General features: G+C 40.3%; 1 protein-coding gene across 3 annotated transcripts in view; it reads right to left on the bottom strand.

Annotated features, from left to right (window-relative positions):
* Positions 1-20,534, bottom strand: part of MLF1 (myeloid leukemia factor 1) — a 44,985-nt gene extending 24,451 nt beyond the window's left edge. Inside the window, exon 1 of one of the 3 annotated variants that reach the window (XM_066259035.1) lies at positions 20,358-20,534. In XM_066259035.1, the coding sequence (XP_066115132.1) occupies positions 20,358-20,404 (47 nt within the window). In that variant the 5' untranslated portion in view covers positions 20,405-20,534. The remainder of the gene's footprint in view (positions 1-20,357) is intronic. The other 2 variants (XM_066259034.1, XM_066259033.1) reach the window with 2 other exon arrangements.
* Positions 20,535-21,441: the final 907 nt, after the last annotated feature.

Genomic DNA, 21,441 nt, shown 5'->3' with positions numbered 1-21,441 from the left:
TTTAACTTTTTTATTTTTCTGAAGCTGGAAACAGGGAGAGACAGTCAGACAGACTCCTGCATGCGCCCGACTGGGATCCACCCGGCACACCCACCAGGGGCGACGCTCTGCCCACGAGGGGGCGATGCTCTGCCCCTCCGGGGCATCACTCTGCCACGACCAGAGCCACTCTAGCGCCTGGGGCAGAGGCCAAGGAGCCATCCCCAGCGTCCGGGCCATCTTTGCTCCAATGGAGCCTCGGCTGCGGGAGGGGACGAGAGAGACAGAGAGGAAGGAGGAGGTGGGGGTGGAGAAGCAAATGGGCGCTTCTCCTATGTGCCCTGGCTGGGATTCGAACCCAGGTCCCCCACACTCCAGGCCGATGCTCTACCGCTGAGCCAACCGGCCAGGGCCTTGTGTCCTTTTGATGCTTTCAATTTCTTTACTGAAGTGTTCATTAAGTCCATCCATTGTAGCTTTGAGATCTTTAAGCTTACTAAAAATCATTATTTTATAGTCTTCATCTGGTAATTTGATTACTTCCGATTCTTTGTCAGAGGATTTATCTTGTTGAAGCATATGACTTATGCTTCTCTGCTTACCCATTATTCTCTATGACTTGTAGGTTTCTTCCAGCTGTGATCTCCTACCTAGTAGAGCCTCTTTGAAGTCTTGATTTGTTTTCTTAATTCAGTGGTAGGTAGTAGTCTTGTTTACTGATCTCAGCTGGGGGCTTATTTGGAGCTGTATCCAGGAATGGTAGGGGGTATAACCTAAGACTCTGAAGGCCTCATCTGCCAGCTGCTTTCTGGTGGTGGGATGCTTTCTCTGTTTCAGTAGCGGGAGGTGTATCTCAAATCTCCATGGAGACCTGAGTTATTGCCCCTCCTCTCCACTTCCTGTTTTCAGCTGTGTCTTGTTGCTCTAATTGGAGCTGGAGAGCTTTCTGGAGGTGGGTCACCCGAAACCACTATAGGCTTGTACTTTGTTGAGGGTTCAACCCCTCCTCCAGCTATGGTAACCACCACACTGGATGAGTCAGCTTCTTAGGTCATCCCATGCATTCCTCTGCCCGTACCATGTCTCTCTCTCCCCACTTTCCTTTTGGAAGACAAGCCAGCCCTCTCAGCTCACCTCATACCCAGGTCCCCAGGCAAGTGGCTGTGAGCAATATTCTCTGCTCTTTTCCTTGTAATGAGAGCCCTTCTGGGCTCTCAATCTTACCCCACCTTTGTTCCTGGAAGCAGGGGAGACCCACCATGCCTTGGTGCTCCCTACTAGGCTTGGTGTGGCTTCTTTTTTGCTCCTTAGTTTTTGAGACCTGTTCTTTTAATCCAAAGTTGGTTTTTCATGCTAATTGTTCCTAAATTAATTTGTAATCCAGTTTGGTGGTATGAGCTGGGAGTCTGTGCATCTGCCTACTCCACTGCCATCTTGGTTCTCCCCAAACCAAAATTCGATTTCTTTTCAAGTCACTATTTGAGCGGTCAGCTTTCCAAAGCACCTCTGGACAGTCTGCCAGGGAATAAAAGCAGGAGTTCCTCCAACCTGTAGCACATTTTCTTTATTCGATGATCTATAAAAGGACACGGCAATTATTGCCATGTCTTGGCCACTGTAAATAATGCTACAATAAACATAGGAGTACATATATCTTTACCAATAAATGTTATTTATTTATTTTGCATTCTACATACAATTTATGGTGATACAAAAACTTTAAGTAGATTACATAACAGTGGTTATATTTGTAAAAAAAAAAAAAAGGCAGTTTAATAGTCTTTTAACTTGATGTTTACTTTACCAATAACTGTTTTTAAAATTTTCATGTAGATACCAGAAGAGAGGTTGCTGGGTCATATGTAACTTTGTTCTTAATTTTTTGAGGAACTGCCATATTGCTTTTCATAGTGGGTACCTCAGTTTGCATTCCCACCAGCAGCAAGTGAGGGTTCCTTTTTCTCTGCACCCTCTTCAATACTTATAACTTCTCTTGTTGTTAATAGCCATTCTAACAGGTGTGAGGTAGTATCTCATAATTTTTTTTCTTTTTTACATTTTATTTACTGATTTTAGAGAGAGAGGAAGAAGAGAAGGTGGAGGGAGAAGAGTGGAAAGCATCAACCTTGTAGTAGTTGCTTCTCATGTGTGCCTTGATCAGGAAAGGCCAGTGTTTCAAACTAGTGACGTCAGCATTCCAGGTCAACACTTTATCCATGACACCACCACAGGTCAGGCTAATTGTAGTTGTTTTTTTTAAGTGGGCATTGTTGAAGTCTATGCAGGGACTGTTTAAAATTTTTATTTATTTATTCATTTTAGATAGGAGAAACAGAGATAGGACAGAGAAGGGGGGTAGGAACAGAAGCACCAACTCCCATATGTGCCTGACCAGGCAAGCCCAGGGTTTCGAACTGGCGACCTTGACATTCCAGGTTGATACTTTATCCACTGTGCCACCACAGATCAGGCCAGTTCATTGTAGTTTTGATTTGCATTTCTCTAATAGCTAGTGATGTTGAGCATCTTTTTGTATAGCTGTTAGGCATTTCTATGTCTTCTTGAGAGAAGTGTCTGTTCAGGCTATCTGCCAAATTTTTTTTTTTTGCCTATTTTTTATTTGAACATTTTTGTTATTAAGTTGCATAAGTTCTTTATATAGTTTAGATATTAACCCTTTATTGGCAGTATTATTTGCAAATAACTTTTCTCATTCAAATGGCTGCCTTTTTTTGGCTGGTAGTTTCTTTTGCTGTGCAGAAACTTCAGTTTGATATGTCTCATTCATTTATTTTAATAGACAAAGACAAAGTTATATAATATAGGTTACTCTCTGAGGCTTTGTTTCCAAGAACTCTAAATACTAGAAATCACCACATATTAAAATATCTTTTAAGTCTTAAGATAGTGGTTCTCAAACATTTTTTGAAATTATCAACCAACTAGTGGGCAGTTTAGAAATGCAGACTCCTGCACTCACTCCAGCCTCCCAGCGGAATTCAGTAGATCTAGGTGTGGTTTCTAGACATGCAACTCTGGTGACTTTAACTCAAGCAGTCCCTTATTTGAATTATTAAAACCCAGCCTACATTTCCATAGCTGTAAAACAAGGAGAATACTACATATTCCTTTTGTTGAGATTAAATCACATAATCTGAAAGCACAAAGTAGTATCTGGCCTGCATAATATTTGAATGCTAATTTTCCTTATCTTTTCTTAACTCATGTATGAATGCCACTCCCTATTATGCTATTATTAAATGCCTCTCAAAAAATAGTGTATTTTTTATTTAAAAACAAATATGGCAATAATGTTTCATGACATAGTCTATGTGCTGTATGAATATCAATGTTCTTAGTCTTATGTTACACCATTCTTCCAAGTTCAATTCAAGAAACTAATTTTTTTACTGCCTTAGCTCGATGGTTTCCTTCCAGTTATAAAGTCACTGATAAATTCCTTTTTGCTTACTCTAGAAACATGATGGCAAACCTTTTTATAAAAACCGCCCACTTTTACAGTGCTGGTCAACCTGGTCCCTCCTGTGGACGTGAGGGAACAGGTTGACCAGCACTACAAAAGGAGGCAGTTTTTATAAAAAGGTTCACCATCACGGCTCTAGAACTTAAGTCACATCTCCATTAGAGCTCACGTTACCATGGCAATCCTATTCTTCCCAGTGGTCCATTTGAGCCCTCTAACAGTCTGCCTTCCTTTCAGACTTCTCCACTTCAGTGTTATCCTCCTGAGGTCATCCTCGCCACTTCTAATTCTAAATTCCAGTCTTCTAATGTCATCATGAGGAAGTTCAAAACTCAGTCTTCATTCAGTAGTTCCAGGCAAAAAAGTTTCCTTTGAATTCCGCAGTCTCTGTATACATAAACCCACTCCAAGGTAGCTCAGATTTATTTATTTATCACCTTGGAGGTTAATAAAAAGCTCCAAATGTAATTGATTATCAAATCATTTAATTGGATTTGTGTGTAAAGAGTTCTTTTTTCAATTCAGCTTTGTTTAGGTATAATTTACATACAATAACATTCATCCAGTTCAATTGCAGTTTGATGAATTTTGAAAAATAGATACAGTAATCACCACCACCACAATCAAGATGCAGAACATTTCTAGGGGTGTGGAGGGAGGTGAAAGAAGGTAAAAGGGGGATAAATGGTGATGGAAGGAGACTTGACTTGGGGTGATAAACAATATAATGTAGAGGTGATGTATTATAGAATTGTGCACCTGAAACCTATATAATTTTATTAACTAATGTCACCCTAATTAATTCAATAAATAAATTTAAAACAAGGTTTGCAATATAAAATTCCAAACAAATTAAAAAATTGATATATGCATGCTTATAATATAGAGAAAAATCTCAGGAGTTATGTAGCAATCTGATCATAGTAGCTGTATTCTGGGAGGGTCACTAGATAGTTGGGGGCCAAAGGTGCCTCCCCACCTCTCAGTCTTTTTTTTTTTTTTTTTCTTCCATTTTTCTGAAGCTGGAAACGGGGAGAGACAGTCAGACAGACTCCCGCATGCGCCCGACCGGGATCCACCCAGCACGCCCACCAGGGGCGACGCTCTGCCCACCAGGGGGCGATGCTCTGCCCATCCTGGGCGTCGCCATATTGCGACCAGAGCCACTCTAGCGCCTGAGGCAGAGGCCACAGAGCCATCCCCAGCGCCCGGGCCATCTCTGCTCCAATGGAGCCTTGGCTGTGGGAGGGGAAGAGACAGACAGAGAGGAAAGCGCGGCGGAGAGGTGGAGAAGCAAATGGGCACTTCTCCTGTGTGCCCTGGCCGGGAATCGAACCCGGGTCCTCTGCACGCTAGGCCGACGCTCTACCGCTGAGCCAACCGGCCAGGGCACCTCTCAGTCTTTTGGTCTTGTTATTTTGTTGAAGTATAGCACATGCAGAAAAGTGCACATATGATACATACAGCTAAGTAAGCTTTTTTTCTACCTTAATCAATTTTAAATGTACAGTTCAGTAGTTTTAAGGATATATTCACATTGGTATGAGGAAGGAGTCTTTTAAGTATGTAGTCTTCTGTATCTTCTGAGTTTTTGCCATAGGCATGTATTACAGATTCAAAAAACACACTTTTGAAAATGTAAAGCACCTTTCTACTTCAGAAAATAAGGTATTAATTGCCAGATGTTGAATGTTACTGAATTTAAAACAACTTTTCTATATTTTAAAGTCTTATAGTGCATATGTAAATATGAAAAATTAAAACAAGAAAGTTCTGCAATTCCAAATCAAATGCAAATGTTCAGTCCAGGCTGTATAAATATGTTTTTCTTTCATAGTAGTAATAAAGCTTATTTTGTTGTAGTCCCTGTAAAATGCTAAAATGCTGTAAAAAATTATGCCTGTTTATCTTACTCAGTGAAAATCTTAAAGCATATTACCTTGTCAAATTTTGGTCATGGTAAGACACAACTAAGTTTTATGTTTTAATAAATTCATATTTCCCAGCTGTTATTAATTAGGCATTAGTTTTAAAATAACACAAAGACAGAAATTGTACTCTAAAAAACATTGTTCAGTTCTGAGGCCCTACTGCCTTAGTTAAACTTGAACATAATTTATAAATATTAAATGGAGAAGTTTGTTAGTAGAATGCTTCAAATGATTGATTCTACTACAAATCATGTAAAGGCAACTGTTTTTAAGTTATCTAAAATATTATTTTTAAAGCTAGTGTGGTCAACTAGATTATTGCTTTGCCATTCAGAAACATAGTATCTCAGCAGTGAAGTTTTACAAAAAATAAAGAATGAGGTCAATAGTTCTAGCAATCATAATCTAGTCTTCTACTCAGAAAGCAGTGCTGTTTCCCAGGTACCTCTGAAGATATTACAAAGAATTAAAACGAACAAAAAAATAAAATGAGTATCCTCTAAATAACTCTAATAGTGAGGCTGTATATGAGAGTGTCTTCAGACTGTTTTGTTCTATATATCTGCTTATACTTGTGCAATATCAGGTGTTTTAAAGGAAATTTAAGTAGAAAAAGAAATATAGCTATGAGCAACTTAAATAAATAGCAGGTCCTCTGCATACTTGACTGATATATGTCCAACCACCTGTGCATTAGGACCACTGCTGATCTAGATGATTCAAAGCCAATTTAGAAAGCTGGCCCTGGCCGGTTGGCTCAGTGGTAGAGCATCGGCCTGGCGTGCAGGGGACCCGGGTTCGGTTCCCAGCCATGGCACATAGAAGAAGTGCCCATTTGCTTCTCTACCCCCCCCTCCTTCCTCTCTGTCTCTCTCTTCCCCTCCCACAGCCAAGGCTCCATTGGAGCAAAGATGGCCCGGGCGCTGGGGATGGCTCCTTGGCCTCTGCCCCAGGCGCTAGAGCGGCTCTGGTGACGGCAGAGCGACGCCCCGGAGGGGCAGAGCATCGCCCCCTGGTGGGCAGAGAGTTGCCCCTGGTGGGTGTGCCGGGTAGATCCCGGTGGGGCGCATGCGGGAGTCTGTCTGACTGTCTCTCCCCGTTTCCAGCTTCAGAAAAATACAAAAAAAAAAAAAAAAGAAAAGAAAAAGAAAGCTGATGGTATCCTTGGCCAGTTGGCTCAGCAGTAGAGCATCAGCCGGCATGTGGAAGTCCCAAGGTTCAATTCTCAGTCAGGGCACACAAGAGAAGTGACCATCTGCTACTCTACCCCTTCCTTTTTTCTTTCTCCCCTCTCTCTTTCTTTTCCTCTTGCAGCCATGGCTCTAACGGTTTGAACAAGTTGGCCCCCCCGCACTGAGGATGGCTCCATGGCCTCACCTTAGACCCTAAAATGGCTTGGTTGCCCAGCAACAGAGCAGCAGCCGCAGATGGGCAGAGCATTGCCCCATAGGGGGCTTGCTGGGTGGATACTGGTCAAGGCACATGCAGGAGTCTGTCTCTCTGCCTCCCCACCTCTCAGTAATAATAATAATAATAATAATAATAATAATAATAATAATAATAATGAAAGCTGATGGTTGACTAATCTATACTTTTAAAATTCTTAACATGTCAGTACTCTTACTTCTCCCTTTGCTCTCCTGCCATTATCCTCTTGTCCTTTTTTAAACCAACTCACTTGGGGACACTGCTCTACTTTTCAGCCTCTTTCCTGTTTACTGTAAAATTTTACGCACAGTCATAAAAGGAAAGTGTTCTCGGTGAGTGCAGATTGAGGGTGCTCTTTGTGCAAGAGAATAGAAAAACTTTAACAGGAGTACAGAAATTAAATTATTCTTAACCAAATTAGTAACTGAGTCTGAATAAAAAGATTTTTTAGCTGATTGTTAGGTATTAACTGGAAAAACATAGTTGTGCTAAATTAGGAAATAAAGACATAAGAGCATTAAATTTATTTAGATATTATATTTCATATCCTTTCCAATTAAAAACAGATTATCATTAATAAACAAACAAGTATAGATATTATACAAACAATGCAGAAAAATATAAAGTAATTTTCCATGAGTTCTTGTGGGATTTTTATTTTTGGATTTTTGTATTATTGATAGGAGTAATGGTCACAGAAAATTTAACAAACTACCATTCCTGGATTTTCCACCTGTAAAAATTTGAGAATCACTCTTGTAGCAGAATTACAGGTAACTTGCATTATAGAGAAGTTGTAACAATTTAAAAATTAAATGGACCAGTGGCACACAATGAGCAGCTTATGTTTTAGCATAAAAAGAAATTGTTTTATATTTTTCCAAATCAGGATCTGAAGAGCTAAAAGTTATTTTAACATTAAGAAATCAGAATTTGGTATATCTCTCTACTTTTTTCTTTTTCTATTTTTTAATCAAGTGAGAGGCAGGGAGGCAGAAAGACAGACTTTCACATGTGCCCCAACTAGGATCCACCTGGTAAGCCCTGTCTGGGCTGATGTTCTGTCCATCTGAGGCCACTGCTTTGCTACTTAGCAACCAAGCTATTTTCAGCACCCGAGAGGCCATGGAGCCATCTTCAGCACCCAGGGCCAACTTTCTCATCTGAGCCATGGCTGCAGAAGGGGAAGAGAAAGAAGGTGAGGGGTGGGGAAGAAGATGGTCACTTCTCCTGTGTGCCCTGACAGGGAATCAAACCTGGGACTTACACATACAGGCCAATGCTCTACCACTGGGCCAGCTGGCTAGGGCCCCTACTATTTTCTTTAGGGAAAAAAAAAGAGAAAGGGAGTTTCCACTAGTTGTAAGACCCTAAGTGAGCTATCTAAGAAACAATTTCCTTCTAATTCTTACCTCTAAAACTGGGTTATTCCAAAGTATTTCATATCTCAATGATAATACCAGGTGATACCAAGCAACAGGATTTTTTGTTAATTTTATTTGATGTGTATATGGTATTGTGGTTATGTAAGAAGATTAACATGTTTTTCATAGATAGATGTGTTTGGGAATACATTGGGGCAAGATGACAAAAAGTCTGGAATTTGCTTTTAAAATACTTTGGAGATAGCAGCAGTTATAGAGATGTAAATTTTGAAATTCTGAGTAATGGATACATAGTATTGATATACTTTTGTACTATATGTTTAAAATATTTTTATAATAAACATATCTTAAAGAATAAAAATAAATAAATATAACTATATAAAGTTAAAAGATTTCATACTACCCAATATTTTAAAATGAATGACTCAAAAGAGAGTCCTTTTGCTTAGAGCTCTATATTTACTGGATATTTAGAGCTCAGAATATGGGTATAAAGATTAAAATGTTCCTTCTTATTAATATGCAGATATTCAAGAAATCCAGTTAATCTTCCCTTTAGATATGTGGATGAGATTCAACTGTAATGAAGAAAGATATTTCAGGGAATACTAGATTTTTACCATGTATAAGTGAGTATTAAACAGCTATTATATTATTTTCCTATAGAAACATAAAATTTAGTGACTTATTTTTCCAATTGCATTACAATTGAGCTAGAAATTCAGCACCTAAATGTGGCTAATTTAAACTGTTACCAATTTCTTTTTATTTAAACAGGGATAGGTATATTTATACATAGGGCAAAGGCTAAAAAAAATCTATTTTTTGAGTGACATGAACAAAAGGCTGCCTGTTTAAAAATGCATTAAAATAAAAGTGGGCTTACAGCCTGGCTTTTGCACCTGTCTGAACCATTCAGGAAGAAATCTGGCTGGACCCTGAAGTGAGTTCAACTCATGTCTACCCAGGACAGCAACTGCTTGGTGATAAGATTTTATGATTTTTCTTGTTCAAACCTGAATTGTTTCTTTATATCAAAGCCCAAACTTTCTTGTGGTAGTAAATAGTTTATTATTTTTTAAAAAAATTTATTGATTTTAGCCTGCCCAGGCGGTGGCGCAGTGGATAGAGCATCGGACTGGGATGTGGAGGACCCAGGTTCAAGGCCCTGAGGTTGCCAGCTTGAGTGCGGGCTCATCTGGTTTGAGCAAGGCTCACCAGCTTGAGCCCAAGGTCGCTGGCTCAAGCAATGCATCACTTGGTCTGCTGTAACCCCCTGGTCAAGGCACATATGAGAAATAAATCAACGAACAACTAAGGAGTTGCAACGAAGAATTGATGCTTCTCATCTCTCTCCCTTTCTGTCTGTCTGTCCCTATCTGTCCCTCTCTGACTCTCTGTCTCTGCCACACACACACACACACACACACACACACACACACTATTGATTTTAGAGGCAGGAGAGGGAGAGACAGAGAGAGAGAGAGAGACAGAGAGAGAGAGAAAAGGGAGGAAGAGCAGAAAGCATCAAATCATAGTAGTTGCTTCTTGTATGTGCCTTGACTGGGCAAGCCCAGGGTTTTGAACTGGTGACCTCAGCACTACAGGTTGACACTTTATCCACTGTGCAACCACAAGTCAGGCATAAACAGTTGCTTAATATGTTTTTAAATTAACCTAATAGAGTTTATTTTATCAAGTGAGAGGTTAATAATTTTTATTTAATTGATTTATTTTATTTTTTTTTAGTGAGAGAAACAGAGAGAGAGACAGAGAGAGAGACAGACAAATAGGAAGAGAGAGAGATAAATATCAATTCATTGTGGCAACTTAGTTGTTCAATGATTGCTTTATAATATGTGCCTTGACCAGGGGCTACAGCAGAGTGAGTGACCTCTTGCTTAAGCCAGTGACCTTGGGCTCAAGCCAGCAACCTTGGGCTTCAAGCCAGTGATCAAGTGGTCATGTCTATGATCCCATGCTCAAGCCAGCGATCCTGTGCTCAAGCTGGTGTGCCCACACTCAAGGAGAAGACCTTGGGGTTTTGAACCTGGGTCCTCTGTGTCCCAAGCTGATGCTCTATCCACTGTGCCACCACCTAGTCAGGCTAGAGAGATTAATAGTTTTTCCATATTTCTATCTATTGTTACCTTGAAAATTAATGTTTCATTCTTTCAGGAAAAATGTACTTATACTATTATGAAGGCCATATTATCTCTTTCAAGATCACTGACACAAACTATAATCAAACATAATGACACTTAGTACTAAATATATCATACTTTTTCTACTTAATATTATTAACCTAGCAGAAGCTAGGAAAAATTGTTGCCTATTGTAGTAATATAAGGTTATAGTAATTAAATATATAGAAATATAAAAATATGGAAGATATAAAATTAAAATATTAAAAATAATTATTAAAATTAAATAAAGTTAAGCCATTTGGATAGGAATTAATTTAGTGGTTTAGTGCCATAACTCTGTAATGTGATAATCAGACTCTGACTTTCAAGCAGAGCCCAGTTAGTATGTGTGTGAAGTTATACATAGATAAGAAGTGGCTTGGTATTATTTACATTAACTTTGTAAATTAATTAAAATAAGAACATCTTAAAAAGTGGTTTAATGTAAACATTTTAGTAGATTGACATAGAGGGGATTCCCTGCGAGGAACTCCCAAAAAGGTGGTTTGAGGTGATAATCCTATAGATTGCCACCTGTTAGAACAGTGGTTCTCAACCAGTGGGTCACGACCCCGGCAGGGTCGTTTAAAGCCATCAGAAAATACATAATGCATATCAGGTATTTACATTCCAAATCATAACTGTAGCAAAATTACAGTTATGAAGTAGCCACCAAAATTATTTTTTGGTTTGGGGTCACCGCAACATGAGGAACTGTATTGCGGGGTCACGGCATTAGAAAGGTTGAGAACCACTGTGTTAGAAGGTGTTGGTCAGAAAAAGTACCAAAGCTGAGGGGCCCCCTGCTGCAGTAGTCACCCAGACTCCAGCTTTGATGTGGACTGTCTCTATGCCCCTCTGAGCTCTGACCAAAGACAGCTGAGAGCAGCACGCCAACGGGCCCCCTTAAGCTGTACCCAGGCACACCAAAAAGATTTGTAATAAATTGCCTGTGTGATTATTGCAACTAATTTGTGTGTTGGTTGTGTCTTTCATCCAGAGGAACTTAACAGTAGTATCCTCACAGCCACCTCAAGAGTAGTCTCGAAGAGGCTGCCAGCCCTGCTGATAAGCAGGAGTGTCCCACTGCACGGGGAAGTCAAATCAGGGATGCCTGATCGACGTAGAGCTTGGGCTCTACTGGGACATTGCCTCCTTCCCCTCACCAAAAATTTTAGCTCTTAAATTTATTCTGAGTCTCTTAGGAATGATTTCAACATAAAGGTGTTTTTTTTTAAAAGGATGAATATAGTTTCACTTAAAATAAGTCCTGTTTTTAAGACTCAAATATAAATATACATATGTGTATATCCACATGCACATATACATTTGGGGGTGTACAGCTTACAATTTCATTTGGCCTGTAAAGGAATGTAGATATTAATGTTTCTAAGTAAAAACTATTATATTATTTATTAGTCCCATTCATCAAGGGAAATAAATTCCTTCCACTATACATAAGAGTAGCTAAAGCTTAGCCAGCAGGTTGTTACGGTTCTCTTGATCATAAAGAAATGTTCCATAGTTTCAATGAGGTGTATGGGTCCATAAAGAAAATATACCAGGTGATCCAAGTTTTGAAACTAGAATAGCATGTAACATTCATAAGAAAATCTTGAGGGCACAGACCATAACTTCTACAAATTTATGTTAGAGTCCATAGGACTGAGCATATAGTAAAAACCTAAGAAATACTATTTTTTTTCTAAGAAATACTTGAAGAATAAATTACATTGCTATAGGCAATTCTATTTCCCAGTGATTAGAAGTACAGTTGAAAGCAGGGGTCCCCAAACTTTTTACACAGGGGGCCAGTTCACTGGCCCTCAGACCATTGGAGGGCCGGACTAAAAAAACTATGAAAATCTCTATGCACACTGCACACATTTTATTTTAAAGTAAAAAAACAAAACAGGAACAAATACAATATTTAAAATAAAGAACAAGTAAATTTTAATCAACAAACTTACCAACATTTCAATGGGAACTATGGGCTTGCTTTTGGCTAATCAGATAGTCAATGTCCAGTTCCATATTTGTCACTGCTAGCAGCAACAAATGATGCAAGTGTTCATCGGTTAGTCTAGATCGGGTTGACATTTTAAATTTTTCATCCTAGAAAATGTCTGTTTGCAGACATAAGTGCTGCCAAAAATTGTTGACATTTTAAGAGCATGGTTCCTGATATTAGGATATGTCTCTGATGAGAGAGAGGCATAGAAATTAGGCAAGTTGTTTGACTTGAATGCATCTTTCAGAGAGTCACAGTTCTGCAGTTCAGCCAGTTCCATTTGGTAAATTGAATCCACATTTTCAATGTCAATAGAAAATGGGTTACGGAAAAGCTGAATGTCCTGTTCATGGAGGTGAAGCTCTTTAAATCTAAATTGGAACTCTTTTTGCAACTTTTCCAGTGAATCCACACATACTTCTTTTGGGAATGCAATCAAGGGTTTTTCCGCTAACAGATTTTGAGTTAAGGGGAGATGGCAGAAATTTTCCTCCTTCACTTGTTTAATAAGGAGGCCTAATTTTACTTCAAATGCTTTTACATGTGATTGCATATCACAGATGAGCTTCCCTTTTCCTTGAAGTTGCACACTGAAACTGTTGAGTAGCTCTGTTACATCTGTCAGAAAGGCGAGGTGCCATTTCCATTCTGCATCATTGAGCTCTGGTACTTCTTTGTTTTTTGAAAGCATAAAAGCTGTAATCTGTGGAAGTAAGTCATAGAAATGTCTCAAAACTCTCCCTCGACTCAGCCAACAGACTTCGGTGTAGTACAGAACATCTTCATAGGCCACATTTAGCTCAGACAGAAATTCCTGAAATTGCCTGTGGTTTAGTGCATTAGTTCTAATGAAGTTAACACAACGTACCACAATTTTCATAACAGAGTCCCACTTCAGTGATTTACTACATAACGCTTGTTGGTGGATGAGGCAGTGTATGGCTATTGGAGGAGAATGGTTAAGTTTGTCTATCTCTAGGTTAATGCAAGCAATTATTCCTTTCTTAGGCCCTACCATACTAGGTGCGCCATCAGTTGTCACACTGGATAGTTTAGCCCAGTCCAGCTCCAAATCCTTCACAGTTTGGGAAACCTTTTCATAGATATCCTCTCCCGTAGTTGTTCCTTTGATGCTTTGCAGTGCAGCAAGCTCTTCTGTGACTTCGAAATTGTCATTCATCCCACAAATAAAAATTAGAAGTTGTGCAGAATCACGAACATCATTGCTCTCGTCGAGTGCCAAGGAAAAATAAGAAAGTTTTCTCACAGAGTTTTGCAAATGCTGATGCAAATTGTCCCCCATTTCTTCAATCCTTCGTGTTATTGTAGATTCTGAAAGACTAACTGTACTAAATAAGTCTGCCTTTTCTGGACACATCTCTTTGGCAACAGAAAGAAGGCACTCTTTAACAAATTCTCCCTCCACGAATGGTCTGCCAGCGCACGCTATTAGCTTGGCAACTCGAAAACTTGCTCGCAGTGATGAAATATTTAGCTGCTTCTGCTTCACAAAAGTATTTTGCTGAGTTGACAATGAATTTTTCAGTTTTAATATTTTATCTTTTCTCACATCTCCAACCAAACAATCATATTTATCTTTATGTTGAGTTTGATAGTGTCGATGCAAATTATACTCTTTGAACACAGACACTATATTCTGACATATCAAACACACAGCTCTTTCCTTGTACTGCATGAAAAAGTAATCATAAGTCCACTGTTCTTTGAATATCCTACACTCTGAGTCAATTTTTCTCTTTCTTGACGTCATTGTTTCCTAGGGATTCCAAATTGATAATACTTAAATACCAATATATATATGCTCTCTGCCCCTCCATATAGGTCCCATGCTCTCTGTCCTTCATGTAGGTCCAGGTCTCTGCCTCCCATGTAGGTCCAGGTTTCTGCCCACAATGTAGGTCCATGCCCTCTGCCCCCCCCATGTAGGTCCATGCCCTCTGCCCCCCATGTAGGTCCAGGTCTCTGCCCTCATGTAGATCCAGGTCTCTGCTTCCCATGTAGGTCCATGCCCTCTGACCCTCATGTAGGTCCATGCCCTCTGTCCCCATATAGGTCCAGGTCTCTGCCCCCCCCATGTAGATCTAAGTCTCTGCCCCTCATGTAGGTCCAGTTCTCTGCCTCCCATGTAGGTCCAGTTCTCTGCCTCCCATGTAGGTCCAGGTCTCTGCCTCCCATGTAGGTCCAGGTCTCTGCCCCCCATGTAGATCCAGGTCTCTGCCTCCCATGTAGGTTCAGGTCTCTGTCCACAATGTAGGTCCATTTTTAAAATCCAATTAAAAAATAAATAAAAAATATACTTACCTAGTGTGGCAGCCGCTGCCGCGCTGTGGACCCGGCGCCTCGGTCTTCAGTCTGTCAGGCCTAGATACACACGTCCTGCGCTACAATGTCGCGACATGATCATCTAGGTAGGACAGTGAGCACCGAGCGCAATACAGGAAAGAGAGTTCCTGTATAGCGGCGGGCGCATTATTTCAATTGTAAGCGCCAGAGCGCTTACAATTGAAATGAATCAGGGAACCAGCTGAATCCCTGTAAGTGCGACGGGAACTGGGTAAAAGGCCGTCGCGGGCCGCAGTTTGGGGACCCCTGGTTTAAAGTGATTATATAGCATAAAACTTTGATACTGAGTTGTAGGAATGACTTTGCACTCCTCCCATCCTGTAAGTACTCCCCTACTTTGCATGAATATTTATAATGTTTTTTGATAGAACTAAGAATTATGACATGATCAGCTGCTACCAAATGACATTTCCTTGACCCAGAAACTATGCCATAAATGTGTTGAGCTCCTTAACTACCCAAAGAATAAAAAAATGCACCAAATCAAGTCTACCTTAGAAATAATTTCAGTTCAAGATATATAGTGAGTAATTCATTCTAACAAACATGATATCCTAAACTATGCCAAGTTCATTTATAAGAAATATCTTTATAAAAATATTTCTGCCTGATCTGTGGTGGCTCAGTGGATAAAGAGTTGACCTGGAATGCTGAGGTTATCATTTCAAAACCCTGGGCTTGCCTGGTCAAGGCACATACAGGAAGCAACTACTTAGGAGTTGATGCTTCCCGCTTCTCCCCCCTTTCTCTCTCTCTCTTTCTCCCCCCTCTCTAAAAATCAATAAATAAAATCTAAAAAATCTTTTTTTAATTTCTGAGAATAGAAATTTTTAATTGCTAAAACTCACTGGAGCTATTAGGGGTCTTAACATAAAAAGGGGTCTTGAATATCAAAACTTTAAATTTTAGCTGAGTACTCAAGCTACCTTTATTAAATAATAGCATTAGAATATTAATTAGCACCAATTATCTCATCTGGATGAAAAACTTACCTCAAACTATATATCTAAAAACAAATACCATATATAAATACCTCAACACTGTTCACAGAAGCTTATTTTTAGCAAGATAATTCTGTCTCATTTCTTGCTATAACAATATTTTCAACAAAGAAAATATCAGTCAACACCTTTCTGGTATATGAAATACATTTACTTTCAACTCAGTTATTGACTATGTCAAAGAAGTGTCCTCTAATTATCTCCAAAGGGCAAAATAAGTAAAATTTAAAAAACTTTAAATAAGAGAGTATAGAAATGTAACTTTTACTTTCTGTGGAGATCAAGGAGATGGAAGAAACATTCTGTGAATATATGTAGTTCTTTGACCAAAGACACATATGGTGCCCATATGAACAGTTGGGTGCCTTAAGAAAATGTTAATAATTGATGATTAAAAATAAGGCCGATATGGCTGACCAGGTGGCGGCATAGTGGACAGAGCACTGACCTAGGACCCTGAGGACCTAGCTTGGAAATCCTGGGGTCTCCGGCTTGAGTGCAGGCTCATCTGGCTTGAGTGTGGAGTAACTGGCTCAGCTGGAGCAAAAGGCACATCTGAGAGGCAATCAATGAACAACTAAAAGTGCGCAGCTATGGGTTGATACTCAACTCTCTCCCTTCCATCTGTTTCTTTCTCTCACTTGCTGGCTAAAAAATAAATAAGGCTGATGGATATGTCAACCTGTTTCTGAGCCTTAATGTCTAATAGCTTATAAGTGGTAACATAGCTATTCTTTGTAGACTTGCAAGATCAGAAGTCTATTTCTGTAGCTCAGAAGACTCATGTTTCAGTACAAAGTAATCTAGGCTAGATATACGTAAACTTTTATAGTAAGTAATCAACTCTTTTGTGGTGAAGGATAGATACCAAAATCACTCCTACCAGTCTCAAATTATTTAATAATTCTAATTTTATACCAAGAAGTATATATTTTTGTCTTCCTCTCCATTTTTTTAAAAATTATTTATTTGTTTATTTTTTATTTATTTATTTTAGTGAGGAGGGTAGAGAGAGAGAGAAGGGGGGAGGAGTATGAAGTATCAACTCCCATATGTGCCTTGACCGGGCAAGCCCACGGTGTCCTCAGCATTCCATGTCGACGCTTTATCCACTGCACTACCAAAAGTCAAGCTTTGAATAATTATTGAAGTAATAAAGTATGCTTATATTGATACCCCTGATTCTGAATTGATAGATTATATTTAGAAAATGGTAGTATTCAAATTAGAAAGTACCAACATCATCAATGGCATATGTTGAATGCAAATAATTACTTTCAGCAATAAATATGAGATTAATCACAAAACAGAAAATAAAGAATACCAGATTATCATTACATAATATTTATTGAATACTTTCTACATGTCAGACTTTGAACTACCCACTAGGGAACCCAACAGCCAGACATATAATGCTAGCAATAGGGTAATGTTTATATAAAAGATGTTTATATAACAAATAATGTGAATTTCTTATGTTTGACTTATATTAAGTAATGGATACTGATTTTGTTTGAGGTTGAAGTACAAAGGGTAGGTCAAATGACATTAATTGAAATAAATATACAGAATGGGGTAAAAGTGGGTTTATAGTTGTTCATATGGAAAATAATAAAATACAAAAATTAATAAATAATACTACAGGAATAAACTCTTTCCTGTGCTCAGAACTATAAACTCATATCTTTTTCTCTCCAACCTCCCCAAAGTATATTTACTCTCTATATAGTTTATTGTGAAGTAAAGAAATTATAAGCATCAATCAGTTTTAAAGTTAATTACACTAATTTTACCCTAATTTTTATGATATAGCTTCCTACATTTGAAGAAAGTTATAGAGAGTGATGATTAAGACCTCCTAACATGTAACTAATGGTCCTCTCCATCCTAAGCACAGGGGAACAGTGTTCTTTGATGCATGCCTATAATTAATTTGTGGTCTGTTACTATTTCTGACCCTGACTTGGATTCATTGCCTTTGCTCAAAAAGAGTCACCAGGAGTTTAAATTACACTTTTGCTAGACATTTTAAAGAAGGTACTAATTATGCATTTATAGTTTAGTTAAGGCCATTTTTCCTTTTGATATAATCAAGAACATAATACAACAGAAAAGTTATTTATCATAAGAATCTTTAACCCATTGTACTAATAGCACAATTGCATAAGAATCACTTCAACAGCTCAACTAATCTATGGATATATTTAGTCCCTACTCTCAGAGGCTTTTATTTATTTTTTTAAGAGTTTCAAAGTTTTGTTTATTGTTAAAACAATATTAAGAAATGTTTAAACAGAAAAAAACCTTCTTCACTTGCATCTTTACAAATGTATGCATTTTCATTTGCCTCAGAGGCTTTTAAAGAGTAAATCATAACACAAAATTTGAAATTTGTTAAATTACTGATTGTAAATGTTTCAACAGCTTCTAAACAAGTGAACTAAAACAGCATAATCAATTTGCCTGAGTCTATATACACCTTAATTTTAATGAATAACCTTTACAATGAAATACTAATAATTTTTTTCTATATTAATCATTTTCATCTATTCTACTATTAATCACTCTTTCAATTATTACTTTAGTACTATATGGTTTTAAAATAATACTGACACATTTAAGTCAGTATTTTCCTTTAAAAATATCTATGTAGTAAATAAACTGTTAACATTTTAATTTTTTTTTTTTTTTACAGAGGCAGAGATAGACAGGGATAGACAGACAGGAACAGAGAGAGATGAGAAGCATCAATCATCAGTTTCTCCTTGCGCGCTGTGACTTCTTAGTTGTTCATTGATTGCTTTCTCACATGTGCCTTGACTGTGGGCCTTCAGCAGACCGAGCAACCCCTTGCTGGAGCCAGGGACCTTGGGTCCAAGCTGGTGAGCTCTTTGCTCAAGCCAGATGAGCCTGCGCTCAAGCTGGCGACCTCGGGGTCTCGAACCTGGGTCCTTCCGCATCCCAGTCCGACGCTCTATCCACTGCGCCACCACCTGGTCAGGCTACATTTTAATTTTTAAAACAAAAGATCCCTAAGTTGTCTAGAGAGAGAATATAAGTGATCAAATTAAATTAGGGCACCAAATCAAAAGTCAAACTGGCAAAAACACTTGGGCAAAAAGTATCACAAATGTTCCTGTCTTAGGGATGCAACTGGATTATTTTATATAATCGCCAAAGGAAAAAATTTTAAAAACCTCAGTAAACTATATCATCATAAAAGAACTTCTGGATGTCATCTTCTAAGGCACCATATTATTTCACTTGGAAAGGTTCACAGGGCTGGCACTTGTCACCTGAGGTGTTAAATGCACCCTCTCCCTGCTTCTCTGCCCTATTTGTACTTTTTTTTTTTGTATTTTTCTGAAGCTAGAAACGGGGAGAGACAGTCAGACAGACTCCCGCATGCGCCCCACCGGGATCCACCCGGCACGCCCACCAGGGGGCGACGCTCTGCCCCTCCGGGGCGTTGCTCTGTTGCTACCAGAGCCACTCTAGCGCCGGGGGCAGAGGTCAAGGAGCCATCCCCAGCGCCCGGGCCATCTTTGCTCCAATGGAGCCTCGCTGCGGGAGGGGAAGAGAAAGACAGAGAGGAAGGAGAGGGGGAGGGGTGGAGAAGCAGATGGGCACTTCTCCTGTGTGCCCTGGCTGGGAATCGGACCCGGGCCTTCTGCATGCCAGGCCGACGCTCTACCACTGAGCCAACCGGCCAGGGCCTGTACTTCTGACAGAAAGCCGAGTCCCTGCCCAAACAAGGCTAGCTTTGTAACAAAGCAAGCGAAGAAAGCAAACATGGCAACTTCCAAGCCCTTGGAGGTGACAGCACAATTCTTCATCTTTGTTATGCTCTCATAAACACTTATATTAGTAAAAACGCTGTTTTAAAAAAGGTTCCCTTTTCAAAGAATTATCATCCTATAAGACACTCCTCACCCCTTATTTGGAATTAAAACAGGTGTGCAAAGGGTCCAGTGAGCATGCATAATTCTCCGCTGGAGTTCCGGCCAGACGGCAGAGGCCCAGAAGGCAGGTCCTGCCAACCTGCAAAGGCCCTGCGGCTGCGAGGGCGTCATCCGGAGGTGGAGGGCACGGGGGCTGGCCGAGGGAAGCCCAGCCCAGCCCAGCCCAGCCCGGGTGTATGGGGCAGGGCTGCTTGGACCTCCCCTCCCTCACGCCTCCGGATCCTTCTCTTTCCCTCCCACACCCCTCAAATCCTTCCCACGTCACCCTACACGCCCCAAATCCTTCCCACGTTACCCCACACCCCCAAATCCTTCCTACGTCACCCACACCCCCCAAATCCTTCACACGTCACCACACGGCCCCAAATCCTTTCCACATCACCATACGGCCCCAAACCCTCCCGCTTCACTCTGCGCCCCTAAACCCTCCTCCGCCCTCCCTCACACATCCCTTTTCTCTCTTCTCCTTCCTCATCACACGCCCCAGTCCTGTTATTTCAGACTGCCTCCGGGAGAGCCCCCCATGCCCTCTCGCCCTCAGCAACTCGCTCTCGCCCCTTGAAGTAGTTCCACTCAAAATCCCCAAACTCCTTCGCGATCGCGGGCGACCGGCACCCGAAACTCACGAGAAGAAGGGGTCGTCCTCAAAGCCGTGGCTCAGCATCCGGAACATCCTGCTGTCCCGGGCGGCGGACGCAGTCCGGCTGGAACACCCGGGCACTGGCCGGGGCCGCGCAGGACCCAAACGCCCCGCTTGGTGGTTGCAAGTCTCTGGGCTGCGAAGGCAGTGTCGGGAGAGGCGGGGCGCGACACGGATCTGCTTTCCCATTGGGCGCCGGTTCTGTGACGTCACACAAACGAGGCGGGGACAACGCGCCGCTGCCATGACAATGGCGATCAACAGAGAGGTGAGAGCTCGGCCCTATGCCAGCCCGGCAACCCGTCTTCAGCCTTCTGAGCGACCAGATGGCTTGTTCGCGGGCCTGCACGGACACAGAAGTTAGACCGTCCTCTGCGCGACCTTGGGCAAAGAGCCCCAGGCCTCAAACCCCTTTCTCCTTTCAAGAAAGTGGAGATGGGTCAACGTGGCCGCCAATGACCCATTCACCGGCCATAGTCTGGTAGTTGGTCAAAGCTGTGCACAAATAATGTGAAAAAAAGAGTAGGCAAAATTTTGGGGGGTAAATAGTGTACTCATTGCTTGAAGGAAAGTGGATGAATGGGGCCTATAAGATTTCAACAAACTTATTGGCCCTTTGTGAGTCTAAAACTTAAAGCAGTAGATCTCAAAGTTGGAATTGCTTAAGTTATACGTACACATGGTATTTAAAAATAAGATGAGAAAGTTGTTTTCGGTCATCTTTTTAGTCTATTTGAAGAAGCAAGTCTCAATGATGCTGGTATGTCTTTAACACTTCTCCACCGTTCTCTAACCTAACAGAGCAGAATACAGGCACAGAGCTTGCAGCAAACAAAACCTAGCCAACAAAAATTCCATTACTATACATTTTTCTTTTAATTACATGTGAATCTTATTTTTATGCCAAGTGAAACAAGTTTTAAATTTAAAGCACGCATTAATGTGCTTTAAAATTTAAGTGAAAAAGTGAGCTAATTTAAAGAAACAGTACAGGAGGAATTTGAACATGGGGGAGAGACAAGATAATGTTACTCATATTTCTGAGTTGCAAAACACTGCCCTGAGGTCTT

The sequence above is a fragment of the Saccopteryx bilineata genome, chromosome 2 (assembly GCF_036850765.1).
Source record: "Saccopteryx bilineata isolate mSacBil1 chromosome 2, mSacBil1_pri_phased_curated, whole genome shotgun sequence".
Taxonomy (NCBI): Eukaryota; Metazoa; Chordata; class Mammalia; order Chiroptera; family Emballonuridae; genus Saccopteryx; species Saccopteryx bilineata.
This window is presented reverse-complemented; position numbering and strand designations above follow the sequence as displayed.